General features: G+C 41.2%; 1 protein-coding gene across 1 annotated transcript in view; it reads right to left on the reverse strand.

Annotated features, from left to right (window-relative positions):
• Positions 1-11,749: 11,749 nt before the first annotated feature.
• The window catches only part of ACOT9 (acyl-CoA thioesterase 9), a 31,139-nt gene continuing 22,886 nt past the window's right edge, over positions 11,750-20,002 (reverse strand). Inside the window, exons 9-15 of the mRNA XM_070291456.1 lie at positions 14,781-14,848; positions 14,209-14,320; positions 13,966-14,056; positions 13,703-13,788; positions 12,786-12,873; positions 12,488-12,638; positions 11,750-12,053 (exon numbers count right to left, since the gene is read on the reverse strand). Of these exons, the coding sequence (XP_070147557.1) occupies positions 11,965-12,053; positions 12,488-12,638; positions 12,786-12,873; positions 13,703-13,788; positions 13,966-14,056; positions 14,209-14,320; positions 14,781-14,848 (685 nt within the window). The 3' untranslated portion in view covers positions 11,750-11,964. The remainder of the gene's footprint in view (positions 12,054-12,487; positions 12,639-12,785; positions 12,874-13,702; positions 13,789-13,965; positions 14,057-14,208; positions 14,321-14,780; positions 14,849-20,002) is intronic.

Here is a 20,002-nt window from a genome sequence, read left to right on the forward strand (position 1 = left end):
ATCTTCTGTTGGCTATTCCCCAGTTGAGCCTAGCCAGTGTTCTGACCTCTGAAGTGCTCATGGTGGCCTGCCCTTTCAGCAATTTCTTAGTCCCCAGAAGCTCATGCAAGGAATCATTCCTCATTCCCATCATTTCTTCCATATCCAAGGATACATCTAATCCAACATAGTAAAACTTGGCATCTGTCAGTAGACTTCCAGGTTCTATATTTTGTTCTTAAACATATTAACCACTTTTATTAATGATATTTTTGTACCTTACCCTCCCCATGTGATGTTATGGAATGCATTCTTGTACTTTGTTACCTATGAATTATGTCACTAAAATATTTCTGAATACAGGTATCAACATGAATGTGAAGAAACATATACTGCACACAAATAGCTCCATAAAGGTCTCCATGCCAGTCGTGGTGGGGGTGTATAAATACTATGTTTGTATGTATACATACATATACATACGCATATACATACATATGCATACACATATGCATATACATACATACACACTTCTATAAAATCATTAAATTTTTTACTTAGCCTTTAAAAGGAAATAAAATATTTATCATAGTAGTATAGTAAAATACTATGTATTTAGTCCAAGATAGCAAAGCAACCTTTTTTTTTAACATATCTCTGGAAAATTTAATTTGGACCATATTTTCTTTTGCTGAAAACATCAAATATTTCCATACATTTTGGGTTCTACAACTTACAAAGGGGCAGTGGGTTTCCTGCAGTTACATACTGTACCCAACTTTCTATAGAAAGATCAGATGTTTTCTAACTTGCTTTTAATATTGTCTTTAAAAGTGCTGCAAAGCAACTTTTAAGAGTTCCACTGTTAACATAATTTGTGCATAATATTGTACACTTAGGTAAATTCCTTAAAAAACTCTTTTAAAGATTCACCATACTGAGGCTTAAGCCTATAATTTTTTAAATTAACAAGTTAAAAAACCAAGTCAAATATCCAAATTCACCTAAATCATGCATCCATTCACATGGAAATTATTTATGACCTGCATACACACAAGGTACTTTGCTACGTAATATGAATAAAAAGATATGGCACAATTCCTTCCCTCAAGAAGCCGTTTCCCAAATAAGCATGTAAAAAATCAATCAGTGAATAAATCAGTGAAAAAGCAGAATAAATGCTAAAAATGCTGACACTTGTGTTGGCTCCAAGGCCAACATGAACAACAAGGGAAGATAGGGATGAGAGAAGGCATCACAGAGGAGGGGAAGTGTAAGCCCATTTCCTCTTCCTCCACTGAAAGCGGAATCCACTGCCAGTATACTGTCCTTATTTTAAAAGGCAGTACATGTGACCCAACCTCGGGATACTAAGCAGTGGCTGGTCTCATGATCATCCTCTCTCATGACTGGCTAGAATTACAGGTTGAGTGTGTGGACAAGGATAAACGAAGGTAAGAACTGAATCTTCAGACTTGGGTTTAACTTCAAGCTCTGGCCATTTGTACAGCTCAGCCAGGACATCAGAAAAACGATTCGCAAGTTCTCTATCAAAGGGAGTTACGTTGAACTGTAACCCAAAGGCCACGAGATGGCGCCCAGCACACCAAAAGCCCCCCTTGTCCCGAGGTTTCCGCCCAAGCTCCCCACCCCACCCCCTTTCGGGATAAACTATTCAGAGCAACAACTAACCCAAACGATTTTCGGTTTTCGGAAGGCTTTTGTCTTTTACTTGGCCGGCAGCACAGCATGTGGGATCGTTTCCTAACAGGGATCAAAGCACCCCCTACACTGAAAGTGTGAAGTCTGAACCACTGGACCACCAGGGAAGTCCTCGATTTTTGTTTTTTAACTAGTCTAAAGGAAAAAAAGAGTATCCCTGTGACTCAGACAGTAAAGAATCCGCCTCCAATGCAGGAGACAGAGGTTTGATCCCTGGGTCAGGAAGATCCCCTGGAGAACGGAATGGCACCCTACTCCAGTACTCTTGCCTGGAAAATCCCATGGATGGAGGAGCCTGCTGGGCTGCAGTCCATGGGGTCACTAAGAGTCAGACATGACTGAGCGACTTCACTTTCACTTTTCTCTCATGCATTGGAGAAGGAAAGGGCAACCCACTCCAGTGTTCTTGCCTGGAGAATCCCCCGGATGGGGGAGCCTGGTGGGCTGCCATCTATGGGGTCTCACACAGTCGGACACTACTGAAGCAACTTAGCACCAGCAGCAGCAGCCAGTATTCTTGCCTGGAGAATTCCATGGACAGAGAAGCCTAGCAGGCTACAGTCCATGGGATCGCAAACAGTTGGACATGACTAAGTGACTAGCACACACAAGAAAAAAAAAAAAGGAAAAAAAAAACTTAAAATTCAGACCAATTCAAAACTACAACTCAAGGAAGCATCTTAATCTGTACTGAGTATCCCTCCCATCAATGACCATGACCCAGTTAGAAGTACATTTTACACCATGACCTAGCACAACCATGTGTGTGTGCACCATGCACATATATAGCAAGTTTCATATGAACTGTTACTATGTGTGACGCAGCCTTTTACTTTTGTAATGTTGGCTACAACCCACTAAATTACATGACCTATTAATGGGTCACTTTTTTAACAAATGTATATATATATAATATAGATCAAACCAGTCAATCCTAAAGGAAATCAGTCCTGGATATTCATTGGAAGGGCTGATGGTGAAGCTGAAACTCCAATACTTTGGCCACCTGATGCAAAGAACTGACTCATTGGAAAAGACCCTGATGCTGGGAAAGACTGAAAGCAGGAGAAGGGGACGACAGAAGATAAGATGGTTGGATAGCATCACCGACTTGATGGATGTGAGTTTGAGCAAGTTCCAGAAGTTGGTGATGGACAGGGAAGCCTGGTGTGCTGCAGTCCATGGGGTCGCAAAGAGTTGGACACAACTGAGTGACTGAACTGAACTGAAATATATGTGTATATACAAATAAAATCAGGATACAATAAAGGCCTGGCATAGCAATACTTTGTCTTATGTAATTTTCCTTCCATTATGGTTTTGTTCATTTGTTTTAGTCATACTATTCCCTCTATTAAAGGTACATAATTTCCATGACACAGAAATAAAAATATCCTATCCTTTCTTTCATTTACTATAATCCTTTCTCTGAGGTATTACTTTATCAATGCCTCTGGCTTACTGAATGGTTTTGAGAAGGTCTTGGTTTATTCTGAAGCTCCATTTTTTTTAGCTTACACATCTTAAATGGAACTTGATTTTTTACATTATGTGCAGTACAGGCATTAACCAAGTGGAGAAAAATAGGCCTAAATCAGGAAACTGTGGATGAGAAAACTGCCTCTCCTTTTATGGAGAAGGAAACAGAACCCAAAAAGATGAACCACCCCCCACCCTATCCTCTGAACAGACTGGTTGCAGACACAGGCAAGAATGCATAGGTATGGACACTCGAGCCAGAACCCCTCCTCCCACATCACACTGCCTGCCTGAAACCCCCCACTGGACCAAAGGACGCCAAATCCACCTCAGATTGATCCCCTTAGACCAAAATAATCCCATGATACAACAGTTTTATCTAGAAGCAGTGACTCTTCAAGGGTCCTTAAATCCATTTTTGAACTTGCCAAATCCCTATTTTTTTTTTTAATTTACTTTTTTTTTTTAAATTTTAAAATCTTTAATTCTTACATGCATTCCCAAACATGAACCTCCCTCCCATCTCCCTCCCCATAACATCTTTCTGGGTCATCCCCATGCACCAGCCCCAAGCATGCTGCATCCTGCGTCAGACATAGACTGGTGATTCAATTCACATGATAGTATACATGTTAGAATGTCATTCTCCCAAATCATCCCACCCTCTCCCTCTCCCTCTGAGTCCAAAAGTCCGTTATACACATTTGTGTCTCTTTCCCTGTCTTGCATACAGGGTCGTCATTGCCATCTTCCTAAATTCCATATATATGTGTTAGTATACTGTATTGGTGTTTTTCTTTCTGGCTTACTTCACTCTGTATAATCGGCTCCAGTTTCATCCATCTCATCAGAACTGATTCAAATGAATTCTTTTTAACGGCTGAGTAATACTCCATTGTGTATATGTACCACAGCTTTCTTATCCATTCATCTGCTGATGGACATCTAGGTTGTTTCCATGTCCTGGCTATTATAAACAGTGCTGCGATGAACATTGGGGTACATGTGTCTCTTTCAATTCTGGTTTCCTCGGTGTGTATGCCCAGCAGTGGGATTGCTGGGTCATAAGGTAGTTCTATTTGCAATTTTTTAAGGAATCTCCACACTGTTCTCCATAGTGGCTGTACTAGTTTGCATTCCCACCAACAGTGTAGGAGGGTTCCCTTTTCTCCACACCCTCTCCAGCATTTATTGCTTGCAGATTTTTGGATCGCAGCCATTCTGACTGGTGTGAAGTGGTACCTCATTGTGGTTTTGACTTCCATTTCTCTAATAATGAGTGATGTTGAGCATCTTTTCATGTGTTTGTTAGCCATCCGTATGTCTTCTTTGGAGAAATGTCTATTTAGTTCTTTGGCCCATTTTTTGATTGGGTCGTTTATTTTTCTGGAATTGAGCTGCATAAGTTGCTTGTATATTTTTGAGATGAGTTGTTTGTCAGTTGCTTCATTTGCTATTATTTTCTCCCATTCAGAAGGCTGTCTTTTCACCTTGCTTATATTTTCCTTTGTTGTGCAGAAGCTTTTAATTTTAATTAGATCCCATTTGTTTATTTTTGCTTTTATTTCCAGAATTCTGGGAGGTGGATCATAGAGGATCCTGCTGTGATTTATGTCTGAGAGTGTTTTGCCTATGTTCTCCTCTAGGAGTTTTATAGTTTCTGATCTTACATTTAGATCTTTAAACCTCGAATAGCCAAAGCAATCTTGAGAAAGAAGAATGGAACTGGAGGAATCAACTTGCCTGACTTCAGGCTCTACCACAAAGCCACAGTCATCAAGACAGTATGGTACTGGCACAAAGACAGACATATAGATCAATGGAACAAAATAGAAAGCCCAGAGATAAATCCACACACATATGGACACCTTATCTTTGACAAAGGAGGCAAGAATATACAATGGAGTAAAGACAATCTCTTTAACAAGTGGTGCTGGGAAAACTGGTCAACCACTTGTAAAAGAATGAAACTAGATCACTTTCTAACACCGCACACAAATCCCTATTTTTAATCTCTCTTTACTATTCCCTGGAGAAGGAAATGGCAACCCACTCCAGTATTCTTGCCTGGAGAATCCCATGGATTGAGGAGCCTGCTAGGCTACAGTCCATGGGGTCGCAAAGAGTTGGACACGACTGAGCAACTTCACTTCACTTCATTTTAAAATAGTTCATTATTTATTGCCAAGGGAGGGAGAGAAAACATTCACAAGTCACTTTAGAGAGTCAATCACAACTGTACCAAAAGTTTGTCTCTAAGAGCAAGTTAAATGCCCGGGGGCTCGGTTATAAAGAATCCACCTGCCAATGCAGAGGACATGGGTCTGATCGCTGATCCAAGATCTCTCATGACAAAGCAACTAATTCCGTACACCACAACTACTCAGCCTGTACTCTAGAGAACAGGAACCACAACTACTGAAGCCCACACATCCTAGAGCCCATTCTCCTCAACAAGAGAAGCCCATGCACTCCAACTAGAGAGTAGCCTCGGCTCGCTGCAACTAGAGAAAAGCCTGCTCAGCAATGAAGACCCAGCACAGCCAAAACTAAATACTTCTTGTAAATGTCCCAAATAAGTCAACCATCCTCGTCTCTTACGGTTGCTGCTGCTGCTGCTGCTAAGTCGCTTCAGTCGTGTCCGACTCTGTGCGACCCCATAGACAGGCAGCCCACCAGGCTACCCCGTCCCTGGGAACAGTGGAGTGGGTTGCCATTTCCTTCTTCAATGCATGAAAGTGAAAAGTGAAAGGGAAGTCGCTCAGTCGTGTCCGACTCTTCGCAATCCCATGGACTGCAACCTACCAGGCTCCTACGCCCTTGGGATTTTCCAGGCAAGAGTACTTATGGTTGAGGTCCAATTATATTCCAATGCATATTTACATATATATAAATCACAAGTTAACTCTTATCACACTAGCTGAGAAAATGTTATGTGGTAAAGCTTCTAGACATAGTGTGGGTCTACAGCACCTACTCCTACCTCTATACAGTTACAAGATAAGCTGTGGCAAGTTAGTTTCCTCTCTGTCTCGCTTTCCTCATCTGAAAAAGTGGGTAATAATGGTGTTGACCTCAAAAGCTGATTGTAAGGATTAAGTGAGAAAATACATTTTGATGTCATTAGCACAGTGCTACGGAGAATGCAATGGCAACCCACTTCAGTACTCTTGCCTGGAAAATCCCACGGACGGAGGAACCTGGTAGGCTGCAGTCCATGGGGTCGCGAAGAGTCGGACACGACTGAAGTGACTAAGCAGCAGTAGCAGCAGCAGCACAGTGCTAAGAATCCAATATGTGTTAGCCGTATATAAAAATTTTATGATTACATCTTGTGACTGATATTTTGCCACACTGCACATTAGTATTAATATGTTAATACAAGTTGCCATGGGATTCTATATAACCAAATAAAGAATCCGTGCATGCATGCTTAGTCGTGTCTGACTCTTTGTGACCCCATGGACAGTAGCCCACCAGGCTCCTCTGTCCATGGGATTTCCCAGGCAAGAATACTGGAGTGGGTTGTTAGTTCTTCCTCCAGGGCATGTTCCTGCCCCAGGGATCAAACCCATGTCTCCAGCTTAGCAGGCAGCTTCTTCACCACTCAGCCACTGCTGCTGATGCTGCTGCTAAGTCACTTCAGTCGTGTCCGACTCTGTGTGACCCCATAAGACGGCAGCCCACCAGGCTCCCCCGTCCTTGGGATTCTCTAGGCAAGAACACTGGAGTGAGTTGCCATTTCCTTCTCCAATGCATGAAAGTGAAAAGTGAAAGTGAAGTCGCTTAAGTCATGTCCAACTCTTCGCGACCCCATGGACTGCAGCCTACCAGGCTCCTCCGTCCATGCGATTTTCCACGCGAGAGTACTGGAGTGGAGTGCCATTGCCTTCTCCACTCAGCCACTGCAGAGGCCCGTAAACAACTGGCAACTATTTTCACATTAAAGCATACATCACTGAATTTGAGCCTGAGGCTCTTGTACAGAAATTGAATAACTTGTATTCTCTGTATCAGAATAGACGCAAATATCTTATAAACTAACCTTCACCAGCTTCCTAATGTATTTCCTTCTGCCTTCCTCTTCACATCTATAAATGGGGCATAATGCTAGAAGATTGTGTGTATGCATGCTTAGTCGCTAGGTAATGTCTGACTCTTTGTGACCCCATGGACTGCCAGGCTCCTCTGTCCATGGGGATTCTTCAGGCAAGAATACTGGAGTGGGTGGTCATGCCCTCCTCCACAGGATCTTCCCAACCCAGGGATCGAACCCAGGTTTCCCACATTGCAGATGGATTCTTCACTGTCTGAGCCACCAGGGAAGTCCAAGAATACTGGAGTGGGTAGCCTATCCCTTCTCCAAAAGATCTTCCCAACCCAGGAATCGAACCAGGGTTCTTTACCAGCTGAGCTACTCAGAATTTTAAGTTAAATGCACTGCTACGTGTTAATGTTTTATAAAATATCAGCAGTGACAGCAAGAAATTACACTCCTGCTCAGCTGGTAAAGAATCTGCCTGCATTGAGGGAAACCTAGGTTCAACCCCTGGGTTGGGAAGATCCCCTGGAGAAGGGAAAGCCTACCCACTCCAGTATTCTGGCCTAGAGAATTCCATGGACTGTATACTCCATGGGGTCACAAAGAGTCAGACATGACTGAGCGACTTTCAAGATAAAAAACTTATAACCAAGACTGGGAATTCCCTGTGGGTCCAGTGGTTAGGACTCCCTGTTTTCACTGCCAAGGGCATGGATTCAATCCCTGGTTAGGGAACTAAGATCCTGCTAGTCATGTGGTGAGGCCAAAAATCAAAATAGACTAAATAAGTAAACATAAAAAAAAGGCAAGACTGCCAACACTGGAAAGTGATAAAGTCAGTCAGATCTAAAATGCTGCTCTAAATTTGTTTTTAAGATACATGTATATGTATGGCTGAGTCCCTTTGCTGTTCACCTGAAAGTACCAAAACACTGTTAATTGGCTATATCCCAATACAAACTGTTTTTGGTGTTGAAAAAAAACACAAAAATTATAAAAATAAATAAATTTGTTAAGAAACATAATACTAATACTTGATTCTCCATAGCAAAATAGGGCATATTTTCCCCCTTGGACAATATACATATGCCTTTTCAGGTTACAAAATACAGAGTATAATCATGGCTTTGTAAAAGCTATTAAAACACCTAATATGTTCCATTTAGTCATAGGTATTAACGACGACAACAAAGTCTTTAATCAAATAAGTTTCACAAAAGCTGATTTAAAAAGTTAAAGAGCTGTTCTAATGGCCCTACTTTTCAAAGTCTGATTTAAGTTAATATGCATTATAAACTACCAGAGGAGGGGTATCTGATGCAGTGCCTCCCAATGTTTCTTGTAAATAAAATATAGGAAATTTTATAAAATCTCATAAATTTTATTAAACTGTTTATAATATAAACACATAAAATGTTTATCAAAGAGCATCTCACCAGGGTTCAAGGACTTCACCCAGAAAAGAGTTGGATGCTTGGAATTACTCAGCCTCATTCCACCCAGCCCTAGACACCACTGCTTTTTGAAACCATTTTTTTTCTTACCAGCGACCTCTCAATCATTCAACTGGTAGCTTCTTTCCAGTGCTCACTTTCGGAACTTCCATGACACCATGATCACTCTTCACAAAAATAACTTTGAGAGGCAGGATGGTAACACAGTTAGGAGCTAGGAATCTGGTTGGTTGCTCATGGAGCCCATAAGACACCATGTAAGAAATTCAACTAGTCTGTTCAGAGAGGCCTGACTGGCCCCCACCCATTCCAACAGCCCCAGCTGATGGGCCAGCTGTTCTAGCCCCAGATGAGCTCCTGATTGAACACAGCTGCCTGAGTGATGCCAGCCAACACCACAAAGAGCAAAAGAACCTCCCAGATGAGCCCAGCCATGCCACAAAATCAAACGTGTCTTTTGAAAGATGACAAGTCTTTTTCTCTGCCCAAACTCAGAAACGAAAAATAAAACGGTGAATTTCCTGGGTGGAGGGCAACCTTCAGTTCTTCAGGAATCAAGTTACTGACTCTATTCCCAGAGAGGAGAAAGAGCAGAAGATACAGAGAATGCAGGTAGCAAAGGGAACACATAGCCACATAGAACAGTCTGGTTACCACGAGAAATGGAGCCACAGCCTCATGTGGACACACACAACCCAGTGCAGAGTACACTAATGTGAAGTGAACTCTTAAGAAAACTAAAAGACATCATCCTTGACGACTTACCAGTGAAGAACTACCTGAGCAAAAAGTAAGAACATGGTAATAATGCCTGATGTAAAATGGGGCACATGGACTAGTCGATATAAAACTATGCTCCACCCATTTTAGGAAGTTCTGCGCTAGACCAGCAGCAGGGCTGGTCCTGGCTGAAAGTCCGCTATTCCTTACAGAAGAGGGACAAAACACTGAACACCAAGAACCTACAGTGTATCCTTCAGAGTTTGCTTCATCTCATCTTCTTAAAGTCCTGTATTAAACATAAAAATCTCTAGCTCTTATAATATTAAAACTGTTATTGGTAGACAACATAATTTGACTTAAAACCTGATATCCAAAATTACTCAAGTTATTTAACTGAAAAAAAAAGACGATACTTAAAAGTTCAATCTCAGTAGAATTCAAAGAAAGCAATTAACAAATGTCATTTTTCACCTATAGAAATGGCAAAGATGTTTTTAAAACTAAAGGATAGGGACTTCCCTGGTGGTCTAGTGGTTGAAACTTCACCTTCCAAAACAAGGGTGCATATTTGATCCCTAGTTGGGGAGGTAAGAGTCCCACATGCCGAGCAGCCAAAAAAACAAAACATAAAAAACAACAGAAGCAATACTGTAACAAATTGGATAAAGACTTTAAAAATGGTCCCCATCAAAAAAAAAAAATCTTTAAAAAAAATAAAAGGTTAAAATTCAGCCAAATTCAGGAAAATTGCTAAAAAGTTAAATGAATGTGTACAACTGCTAGAGAATTACTTGAAATACATATTAAAAGTCTTATGCATGCTATTTTGACATACAGATCACTTATCAACAATTTTCCAAAGAAAACAACTTAAGAATTAAATGTTTTAGCTTTAGGATATTAACTGTAACATTTCTCACAACAGGAAGAAAACTTCTTGCAAAAGCTTCCGTGTACAGCAATAAGTGGCTAAATGCATAATGTACAATCTATGTATCAGCATGCAGTGGGTCTCTCAACTGAACTCTGCTTATTAACACATTCAGACAACTTCGCAGGGCTGTCCCTTCTTCCCACCAAGCAGCTCAGGGACCCCACCAGGTTATAGGTAGATCTGCAAAATGCAGGACTGAAGGGCCAGGTGAAACTCAGGATGGTAGTATTGATAATACAGCTCAGGGGGGCGGGGGCAGGGGAAGGAAGGCAGATGCAAGCAAGCTTACAATGTAGCACACACTGGGTGCCATGAGTCCAAATGCCCACCTCCAGAGCAGTTGTTTGTTCCCATGACTATTTATGCCAGAAGTACTCATTCATGTAACTGTGGTTTCAATAAACATTAATAGAATTTTTTTAAAAAAAGTACTACAGCCGATTCAGAGGCAGAGAGCCAAGTTTGTGACAGCCATTCTGGAACCCACACTTTTTATTTGCTGGGAACATCTTTTCAGAGGTGACTTTTTCCCCCTCTGTGCAGCATGGTTTTTCTCTCTTCTGTACTTGATCAACTTCACATCAAAGAATAAACTGGGTCTTGGCCGCAGACTCATGGGAATACGTCCCTTTGGGTTCCAAGGTGGCTCTGTGATACTGGGCATAACCTCCCTTGCTACATTCCCAGAAAGCAGTACCCTGCCCGACACTACCTGGTTATGAATCCCAGCAGCACCATTGACCAGCTGAAGGAGCCTGAGTAGGTTATTAACCTCTCTGTGCTTCAGATTCCTGAGTGCCCGAACCCAATGAGCGGGTTACACAGCCTACCTCAGTGTCAGTGAAAGCAGCAAATGGGCTGATACACATCACGCACTTCACAGAATGCCTATCTAGCACAGAGCAAGCTCCAGAAGCACAAGCAGCTGCTATTACCATTACTGTTCATATTTTGTCATCAGATAGAAGATTCCTAGCCCCTAGCAGAGTGTACTGAAGAGCTGTCAGGTGAGTGGAAGAAGGAACATTTGGTCCTGCATCTCCTGACCTAGACCATCTGTGAACTCCTCCTCTTGGTATGGTTTCCGATCTAAAGTGTCCCACAGATTCTTACAAATGCAGTGTCTTTTGTTGAATCCCTTCACTTCAACTTTTCATCTGTCCTCTGCTAACAACAAAGCTGGGAAATAGAAAGAGGTAAAATTACAAAGGAATCACATAGGGTACATAGGATTTAAACAACATAGGGGAACTGCACTTCAGGTCAGGTTTAACAAATGCCCTCCAAATGCCTGGGCAGGAAACCATGTAGACTGATAGTTGCAATATGTGTAAAAAAAGAGTGTGTCCAGCCACATAAAAAGGCATTCTGCCCTCATTTCCTGAACAGACAGGAGGCAACATGGTAGCTTCACAATTTAAATTCTTAAAAGTATTTATTATTCAATAATTCTTTCTCCCTCTGCCCCACCCAGCCATTTCTCGTTCCTCTTTTCTGACCATCCTAAAAGCCGAATATATCCTTCATCTCCATGGAAGATGAGAATAAACACTAAAACCGATACACTCGCTTAGGCCTTCATCCGGCACTGTGTCACTGCGGGGTGCTGGTCTTCAACAAGTGCAGTCTTCCTAGGGCTCGACCATGTAGTGCCTTTTCAGGGTCACTGGTGCACTCATAGATTTGAAATGCCGCTGCCCATCTAAATACAACATGGACTCTGGAACACAAGAGAGAGAGAACCCTGGGGAAACCTAAGAAAATTATTGTACAAACACAAGACCACCTGGGACCCTGGGATAGCAATGGGAATGCAAACTTGACACCAGGCATGCAATGCTGGGCCAGAGAATGGGCCGCATACCCCAGGGAGTGGGCCTCAACTCCAGCCCTGGCAGGACCAGTCCTAACCACCAGTGGCTGCTTGCACTGGCACCAGCCCTTCAGACAATGGCCAGGCAGGCAGAACAGCAATGGCCACCCGAGGGCCATGAGGCACCCTGACATTCAGGGCTGCAGAATCTCAAAAGCACAATCCCTTAAAGACATGCACTCGGGCGGATGGGCATCAGAGTACTTCTTACAACAACCTAAAAGGAGAAAGCTATCTTTGAAAGTTCCCCTTGTTAGGGACAAGCAGTCATCGTCACTTACCTCCATATGTTTTAGGGAAAACCAAGGGCACTTCCTTTTCCGACATGAACGTGAAATGAAAGACATTGGTGGTCATATGCTCTTTATCCTGAAGAGAGGCCACCTCACTGTGAACTCTGACTTGAATGTAATTCCCCTGAGTAAAGCAGACCTAAGTGATTAGGGACATGATAGTTAGTTGCATCAGGAAGAGGGAAGAAAGCAGTCATAAGACAAATGGTGGCTTTAGAATACAAAAGCCTCTCTTTTATGCCCAAATAATAAAAGATTATATTTCCCTGTCTCATCACACACCTACCTGTGAGGAAAGAAACAGCAATGATCCCACCTCAACAGGTTTCTGAAACATGATATCATCCACAGCAACTATAAACGGTCGGGAACCACTATCGGGGAAAGATAATACATGGGGTCAACTGCAAAATTCAGCTGATCTCTAGTTTTTCCCTAATAATCCTCTAAAGCAAACTTTAAAAGATCAAAGAATAAACCTAGAGGAGGAGGAAATAATCACACCAATAAGGAACTGTAAGAGATGACACTGTGTTCAGATCAGTGCCAAAATCATCTTTTCCCTGCTGCATGTCATCACCCCTTTTTCTCAGCGGGTCTTTAATGTACTAACTGACAGCATCAGAGCAAGAACCTTCTAAAATGAAGATCAGAGTAAGGAGAGTTTGGGACAAACTGGAAGAGTAGCACTGACATATATATACTGCTGCTGCTAAGTCACTCCAGTCGTGTCCGACTCTGTGCGACCCCATGGACTGCAGCCACCAGGCTCCCCAGTCCCTGGGATTCTCCAGGCAAGAACACTGGAGTGGGTTGCCATTTCCTTCTCCAATATATATACTACTACATGTAAAATAATAGCTAGTAAGAAACTGCTTATAACACAAGGAGCTCAGCTTTCTGCTCTGTGATGACCTAGAGAGGGAGAAGGGGAGTGGAGTGGGAGGCTTAAGAGGGAGGGAATATATGCATACTTATAGCTAATTGATGTCATTGTACAGCAGAAACCAATGCAACATTGTAAAGCAATTACATTCCAATAAAAAATTTTAAATAAAAAACAAACCCATCTGAAACCAGTGTAGCATTTATTTAAAAACACCATATATTACCAAACTCATTTAGACTGGTCCAAAATGTTTCCCTGAGTGTGGTAGTATAAACAGCTTCTCAGGAGTTAAGACTACCTTAAATCTAACTCACCCAAAGTTACAAGCAGTAGCCCATCCAAGTTCATATGCTTTCCTCATAAGGAAACCACCAAAGATTCGATTGAAAATGTTCCGCTCCTATAGGACATAAGATAAATATTAATAAATACAAGCTTGTGACTATCCAAATCTACAGAATAAGGAATTAACAATACCACAGAACAGAGGACAGTCTTGAAAAGCAGGCCAAATCTGAGATGAGTGTCATGAGTCCTAGTTATCCTGTTCAGAAGATTCTTCACTAAGTTCCAATACCTGAGGGTGGCAAATATCCAAGCTCTTGAGTTTTGAATTCTCCATCCACACTGCATTAGCAGGCAAAACCCGACTTCGAAAACTTATAGTCCTGTGCAAATGGAGGTGGAGGAAACCCTGTCAATGCCTTGGCTCTGCTACGGAAAAGTAAAATATTTCCAACCACCACCCAATATGTTCGAGCAAGTGTAGCTCTGGAGAAGGCCTACTTTCCCAACCCAAAATCTCACCATCCTAACTTACTTTGGATCCAGCGTGTTAAGAAACATCTCATGTATGGCTGTCCTCTCCTCGGCAGTGGGGGCCATTTTCAGTAATGACGTGGAGCTGAAGGCGACCCTTCTCCCCTTGTTCACTGCAACAGGGGACAATAAGAGCTATGATCAGAAGGACCACACTACAGCACAAGGTTCCTGTCCAGGGCTGCCTAGGACCCTAAAAACACAGTATTTCCAGATTTTGAAAAGCCCACTGGAAATTGTATATTTATCCCAAAGAAGGCTCCTAAGGCTACATAAAACTTCCAGTGATTTTTTTGCTTTCAGATGGAAATCATATCAACTCAGTGTGAGATCACTTATAATCACCTTGACCTACAGCCCCAACCAGCAGTTATTTCATTAAGAGACAACTCGCATTTCATCAAAAGTAAAAAAAACAAATTACTTAATATTGTATGATCAATAAAATTGTTCAAAGAATGGACTCTTTGGACACTTGACTGGTATGAGGAGTCCATACATACTCTTAATTTCCTCTACAACAGAGTTAATATGTTTTTTAAATTCTATCTTATTAAGAACAAATTAACATACATTCTCCCTGTTGAAAGAGCTCTTCTTCCTCTGGGCTTTCAAGAATGAGTGGATTTACAAAGGCCGGACTAAAGAGAAAAAAGAAAAAAATTTTAAGACATGCCATTACCCCCCCCAAAAAAAAAAAACTGAAGATTTTCATTTTAGGTAATGCTACTGACAGCTTCACATAAGGGCTCTGGAACAATCAGGGGAGCCTTCTGGACAGACTGATCTGCACACTAGAAAGTTCACATTGTAAAAAAGGATATGGCCACTTGTCAAAATGTTTCACCTGACTCTAATTATGAGGAAATAGCCAAAAACACGTTGTAAAAATTCTGTAAGACAACTGGCCTGGACTCTCCAAAAATGTTAATGTCTTTTCAAGGCAATCAACATATTCAATTCAATCCCTATCAAATTACCATGGCATTTTTCACAGGATCAGAACAAAATATTTTAAACTTGTATGCAAACACAAAATACTCTGACTAACCACAGCAATTCTGAGAAAGAAAAACAGAGCTGGAGGAATCAGGCTTCTCAACTTCAGACCATACTACAAAACTACAGTAATCAAAACCATATGGTACAGGCACAAAGACAGACATATAGATCAATGGATCAGTATACAAAGCCCAGAAATAAACCCATGCACTTATGGTTAATTAATCTACCACAAAGGAGGCAAGAACATATCATCCATGGAGAAAAGACAGTCTCTTCAATAAGTGGTGCTGGGAAAACTGGACAGCTACATGTAAAAAAATGAAATTAGAACATTCTCTAATACCATACATAAAAATAAACTCAAAATGGATTAAAGACCTAAATGTAAGGTGAAGTACTACAGAATTCCTAGCGGAAAATATAGGCAAGATACTCTTTGACATAAATAGAAGCAATATCTTTTTGGATCTGTCTCCTAGAGTAATGGAAATAAAAACAACAACAAAAAAAGACACAAATGGGACCTAAGCACCCTTAAGGCAGAAAGTGAAGAGGGACTGAATAGCCTCTTGATGAAAGTGAATGAGGAGAGTGAAAAAGTTGGCTTAAAGCTCAACATTCAGAAAACTAAGATCATGGCATCTGGTCCCATCACTTCATGGCAAACAGATGGGGAAACAGTGGAAACAGTGGCAGACTTTATTTTTTTGGGCTCCAAAATCACTGCAGATGGTGACTGCAGCCACGAAATTAAAAAATGCTTACTCCTTGGGAAAGTTATGACCAACCTAGACAGCATATTAAAGAGCAGGGACATTACTTTGTCAACAAAGGTCCATCTAGTCAAGGCTATGGTTTTTCCAGTAGTCATGTATGGATGTGAGAGCTGGACTATAAGGAAAGCTGAGTGCCGAAGAATGGATGCTTTTGAACTGTGGTGTTGGAGAAGACTCCTGAGAGTCCCTTGGACTGCAAGGAGCTCCAACCAGTCCATCCTAAAGGAGATCAGTCCTGGGTGTTCATTGGAAGGACTAATGCTGAAGCTGAAACGCCAATATTTTGGCCACCTGATGTGAAGAGCTGACTCATTTGAAAAGACCCTGACGTTGGAAAAAATTGAAGGCAGGAGGAGAAGGGGACGACAGAGGATGAGATGGTTAGATGGCATCACCAACTCAATGGACGTGCATTTGGGTAAACCCCAGGAGTTGGTGATGGACAGGGAGGCCTGGCGTGCTGCAGTTCATGGGGTTGCAAGGAGTCAGACACAACTGAGCAACTGAACTGAACTGAACTGAATCAAATTTAAAAGCTTTCGCACAGCAAAGGAAACCATAAACAAAATGAAAAGACAACCTACATTCTGGGAGAAGATATTTGCAAATGATACAACTGACAAAGGATTAATCTCCAAATATACAAACAGTTCATATAGCTCAATATCAAAACAAACAATACAACAAAACATGGACAGAAGATATAAATAAACATTTCTCCAAAGAAGACACACAGATGGCCAAAAGGCACATGAAAAGATGCTCAACACTGCTAATTATTAGAGAAATGCAAATCAAAACTACAATGAGGTCATCACCTCACACAGGTCAGAATGGACATCATCAAAAAGTCTATAAATAGTAAATACTGGAAAGGGTATGGAGAAAAAGGAACCCTCCTACACTGTTGGGAGGAAGGTAAACTGGTGCAACCACTATGGAAAACAGTATGGAAGTTCCTTAAAACACTAAAAAACAGAGCTACCATATGATCCAATGATCCCACTCCTGGGCATATACCTAAAGAAAGTCATAATCCAAAATGATACATTCACTGCAATGTTCACTGCAGCACTATTTACAATAACCAAGACATGGAAGCAACCTAAGTATCCATCAACAGAGGAATGGATAAAGACGATGTGCAAAGAAACAGAGGAAAACAACAGAAAGAAATATTATTTAGCCATAAAAAAGAATGAAATAATGCCATCTGAAGCAACATGGAGAGACCCAGAGATTATCATACTAAGTGAAATAAGCCAAAGACAAGTATCATATGATATCCCTTATATGTGGAATCTAAAAAAAGATACAAATAAACTTATTTACAAAACAGAAACACTCACAAACAGAACACAAACTTATGGTTACCAAAGGGGAAAGGGGGGAGATAAATTGGGAGTTTGGGATTTACATATACATATCACTATACATAAAATAGATAAACAGCAAGCACCTACTGTATAATACAAGGAATTATAGTCAATATTTTATAATAATTATATAGGGAAAGAATCTGAAAAAGTCTATCTATATATATATATAGAGAGAGAGAGAGATACATAACTGAATCACTTTGCTGTATACCTGAAACTAACACAGTATTGTACACCAACTATACTTCAGTAAAAAGTTTAAAAAGTCAATGTCTTAAAAGACAGAAAGTGCCAGGGGGATTGTTTTAAGAGGAATTATTTAAAGAAACAAGATAATAACATATAATGTGTGCTTAGTCGCTCAGTTGTATCTGACTCTGTGACCCCATGGACTGTAGCCCATCAGGCCTCTCTGTCCATGGGGATTCTCCAGGCACAAATACTGGCTTGGGTTGCCATACCCTCCTCCAGGGGATCTTTACAACCCAGGGATCAAACCCAGGTCTCCCTCATTGCAGACAGATTCTTTACTATCTGAACCGTCAGGGAAGCCCCAAGAGCGTACAATACATGCTCCTTAATCATACCCTGACTCAAGAGAAAAGGTTATAAAGACTATTTTAGGGACAACTGGCGTCGTTTGAATATGGATCAGATATTAGAAACAATAATTGTATAACTTAAATTTCTTGGGTATAATAAAGTTGGTAATGTTATATAGGAGAATCGCCTTATTCTTAGGAGATACATGTTGAATTATTTATGGGTAAAGTAGTCTCAACCTTACTCTGAAACAATTACATGAGGAAAAGTGTATATATTTGTATTTACTGAAAAAGGGCAAGAGTAAGGTAAAAGTGGTAAAATGTTAATTTGAGAACTTAGGTGAAGGGTATATGGGTGATCATTGCATTATTCTTTCTACATTCCTGTAGGTGTCAAATTTTTCAAACTAAAACACGGAGAAAAGGGATAATCCTTCACTATGGCAGAATCCAAAGGTTGGATGAAACAAAAATGGAAACAAAAGTACTGAAATAGCAGCTTGGAAAATTAGAATGCATCAGCTGGGTGAGAAACTTTAAGTAATGCCTTCAGCGCTGGAAAAGGAGCCCCAGGTCAGCCACTAGGAGCAGCAGGTCAGCTGGAAGTGGCTGGAGGAGATAGAGAAGACAGGTGGATACTTCACTCAGATAAGAGTCACCAAGGGATTTTTTGCTCTTAACTTGGGTCTCCAAGTCAGTTTTCCATGCAGCAAAAGAGATTTATCATTGAAGACTCCTAACTCAAATTTTTGAAACAAATTAGACTTCTCATAGGCCTCCAGACTCCATGCTGTACAATAGCAATCCTGTAACATTCCCTGCTACCCCAACTCCCACACACATAATTAAACAGTTTTTCCCAGTTTGAATGTCTTGGGTATAACGAGCATTAGGAACTAAGAATTCGATGTAAGAAAGAAAAGATAAGCACCTGACCTGCCTCTTGAGAAATCTCTATGCAGGTCAGGAAGCAATAGTTAGAACTGGACATGGAACAACAGACTGGTTCCAAATAGGAAAAGGAGTACATCAAGGCTGTATATTGTCACCCTGCTTATTTAACTTCTATGCAGAGTACATCATGAGAAACGCTGGACTGGAAGAAACACAAGCTGGAATCAAGACTGCTGGGAGAAATATCAATCACCTCAGATATACAGATGACACCACCCTTATGGCAGAAAGTGAAGAGGAACTAAAAAGCCTCTTGATGAAAGTGAAAGAGGAGAGTGAAAAAGTTGGCTTAAAGCTCAACATTCAGAAAACGAAGATCATGGCATCCGGTCCCATCACTTCATGGCAAGTAGATAGGGAAACAGTAGAAACAGTGTCAGACTTTATTTTGGGGGGGCTCCAAAATCACTGCAGATGGTGACTGCAGCCATGAAATTAAAAGACGCTTACTCCTTGGAAGAAAAGTTATGACCAACCTAGATAGCATATTCAAAAGCAGAGACATTACTTTGCCGACTAAGGTCCGTCTAGTCAAGGCTATGGTTTTTCCTGTGGTCATGTATGGATGTGAGAGTTGGACTGTGAAGAAGGCTGAATGCTGAAGAATTGATGCTTTTGAACTGTGGTGTTGGAGAAGACTCTTGAGAGTCCCTTGGACTGCAAGGAGATCCAATCAGTCCATTCTGAAGGAGATCAGCCCTGGGATTTCTTTGGAAGGAATGATGCTAAAGCTGAAACTCCAGGACTTTGGCCACCTCATGTGAAGAGTTGACTCATTGGAAAAGACTCTGATGCTGGGAGGGATTGGGGGCAGGAGGAGAAGGGGACAACCGAGGATGAGATGGCTGGATGGCATCACTGACTCGATGGACGTGCGTCTGAGTGAACTCCGGGAGTTGGTGATGGACAGGGAGGCCTGGTGTGCTGAGATTCATGGGGTCACAAAGAATAGGACGTGACTGAGCGATTGAACTGAACTGAACTGAAAGCTTTAAAGTATGTATAGCTAAACTTGACTTGGAAATGATAGTATAAATTTATGAGGTTTTTTGTTTTCTTTTTAACATACATTCAAGCTCTGTTCACTGAAAAAGCCTAGAAACAATGACAAACTAATAAAAACGTATAGTTCTAGT

The sequence above is a fragment of the Ovis canadensis genome, chromosome X (genome assembly GCF_042477335.2).
Source record: "Ovis canadensis isolate MfBH-ARS-UI-01 breed Bighorn chromosome X, ARS-UI_OviCan_v2, whole genome shotgun sequence".
NCBI lineage: Eukaryota > Metazoa > Chordata > Mammalia > Artiodactyla > Bovidae > Ovis > Ovis canadensis.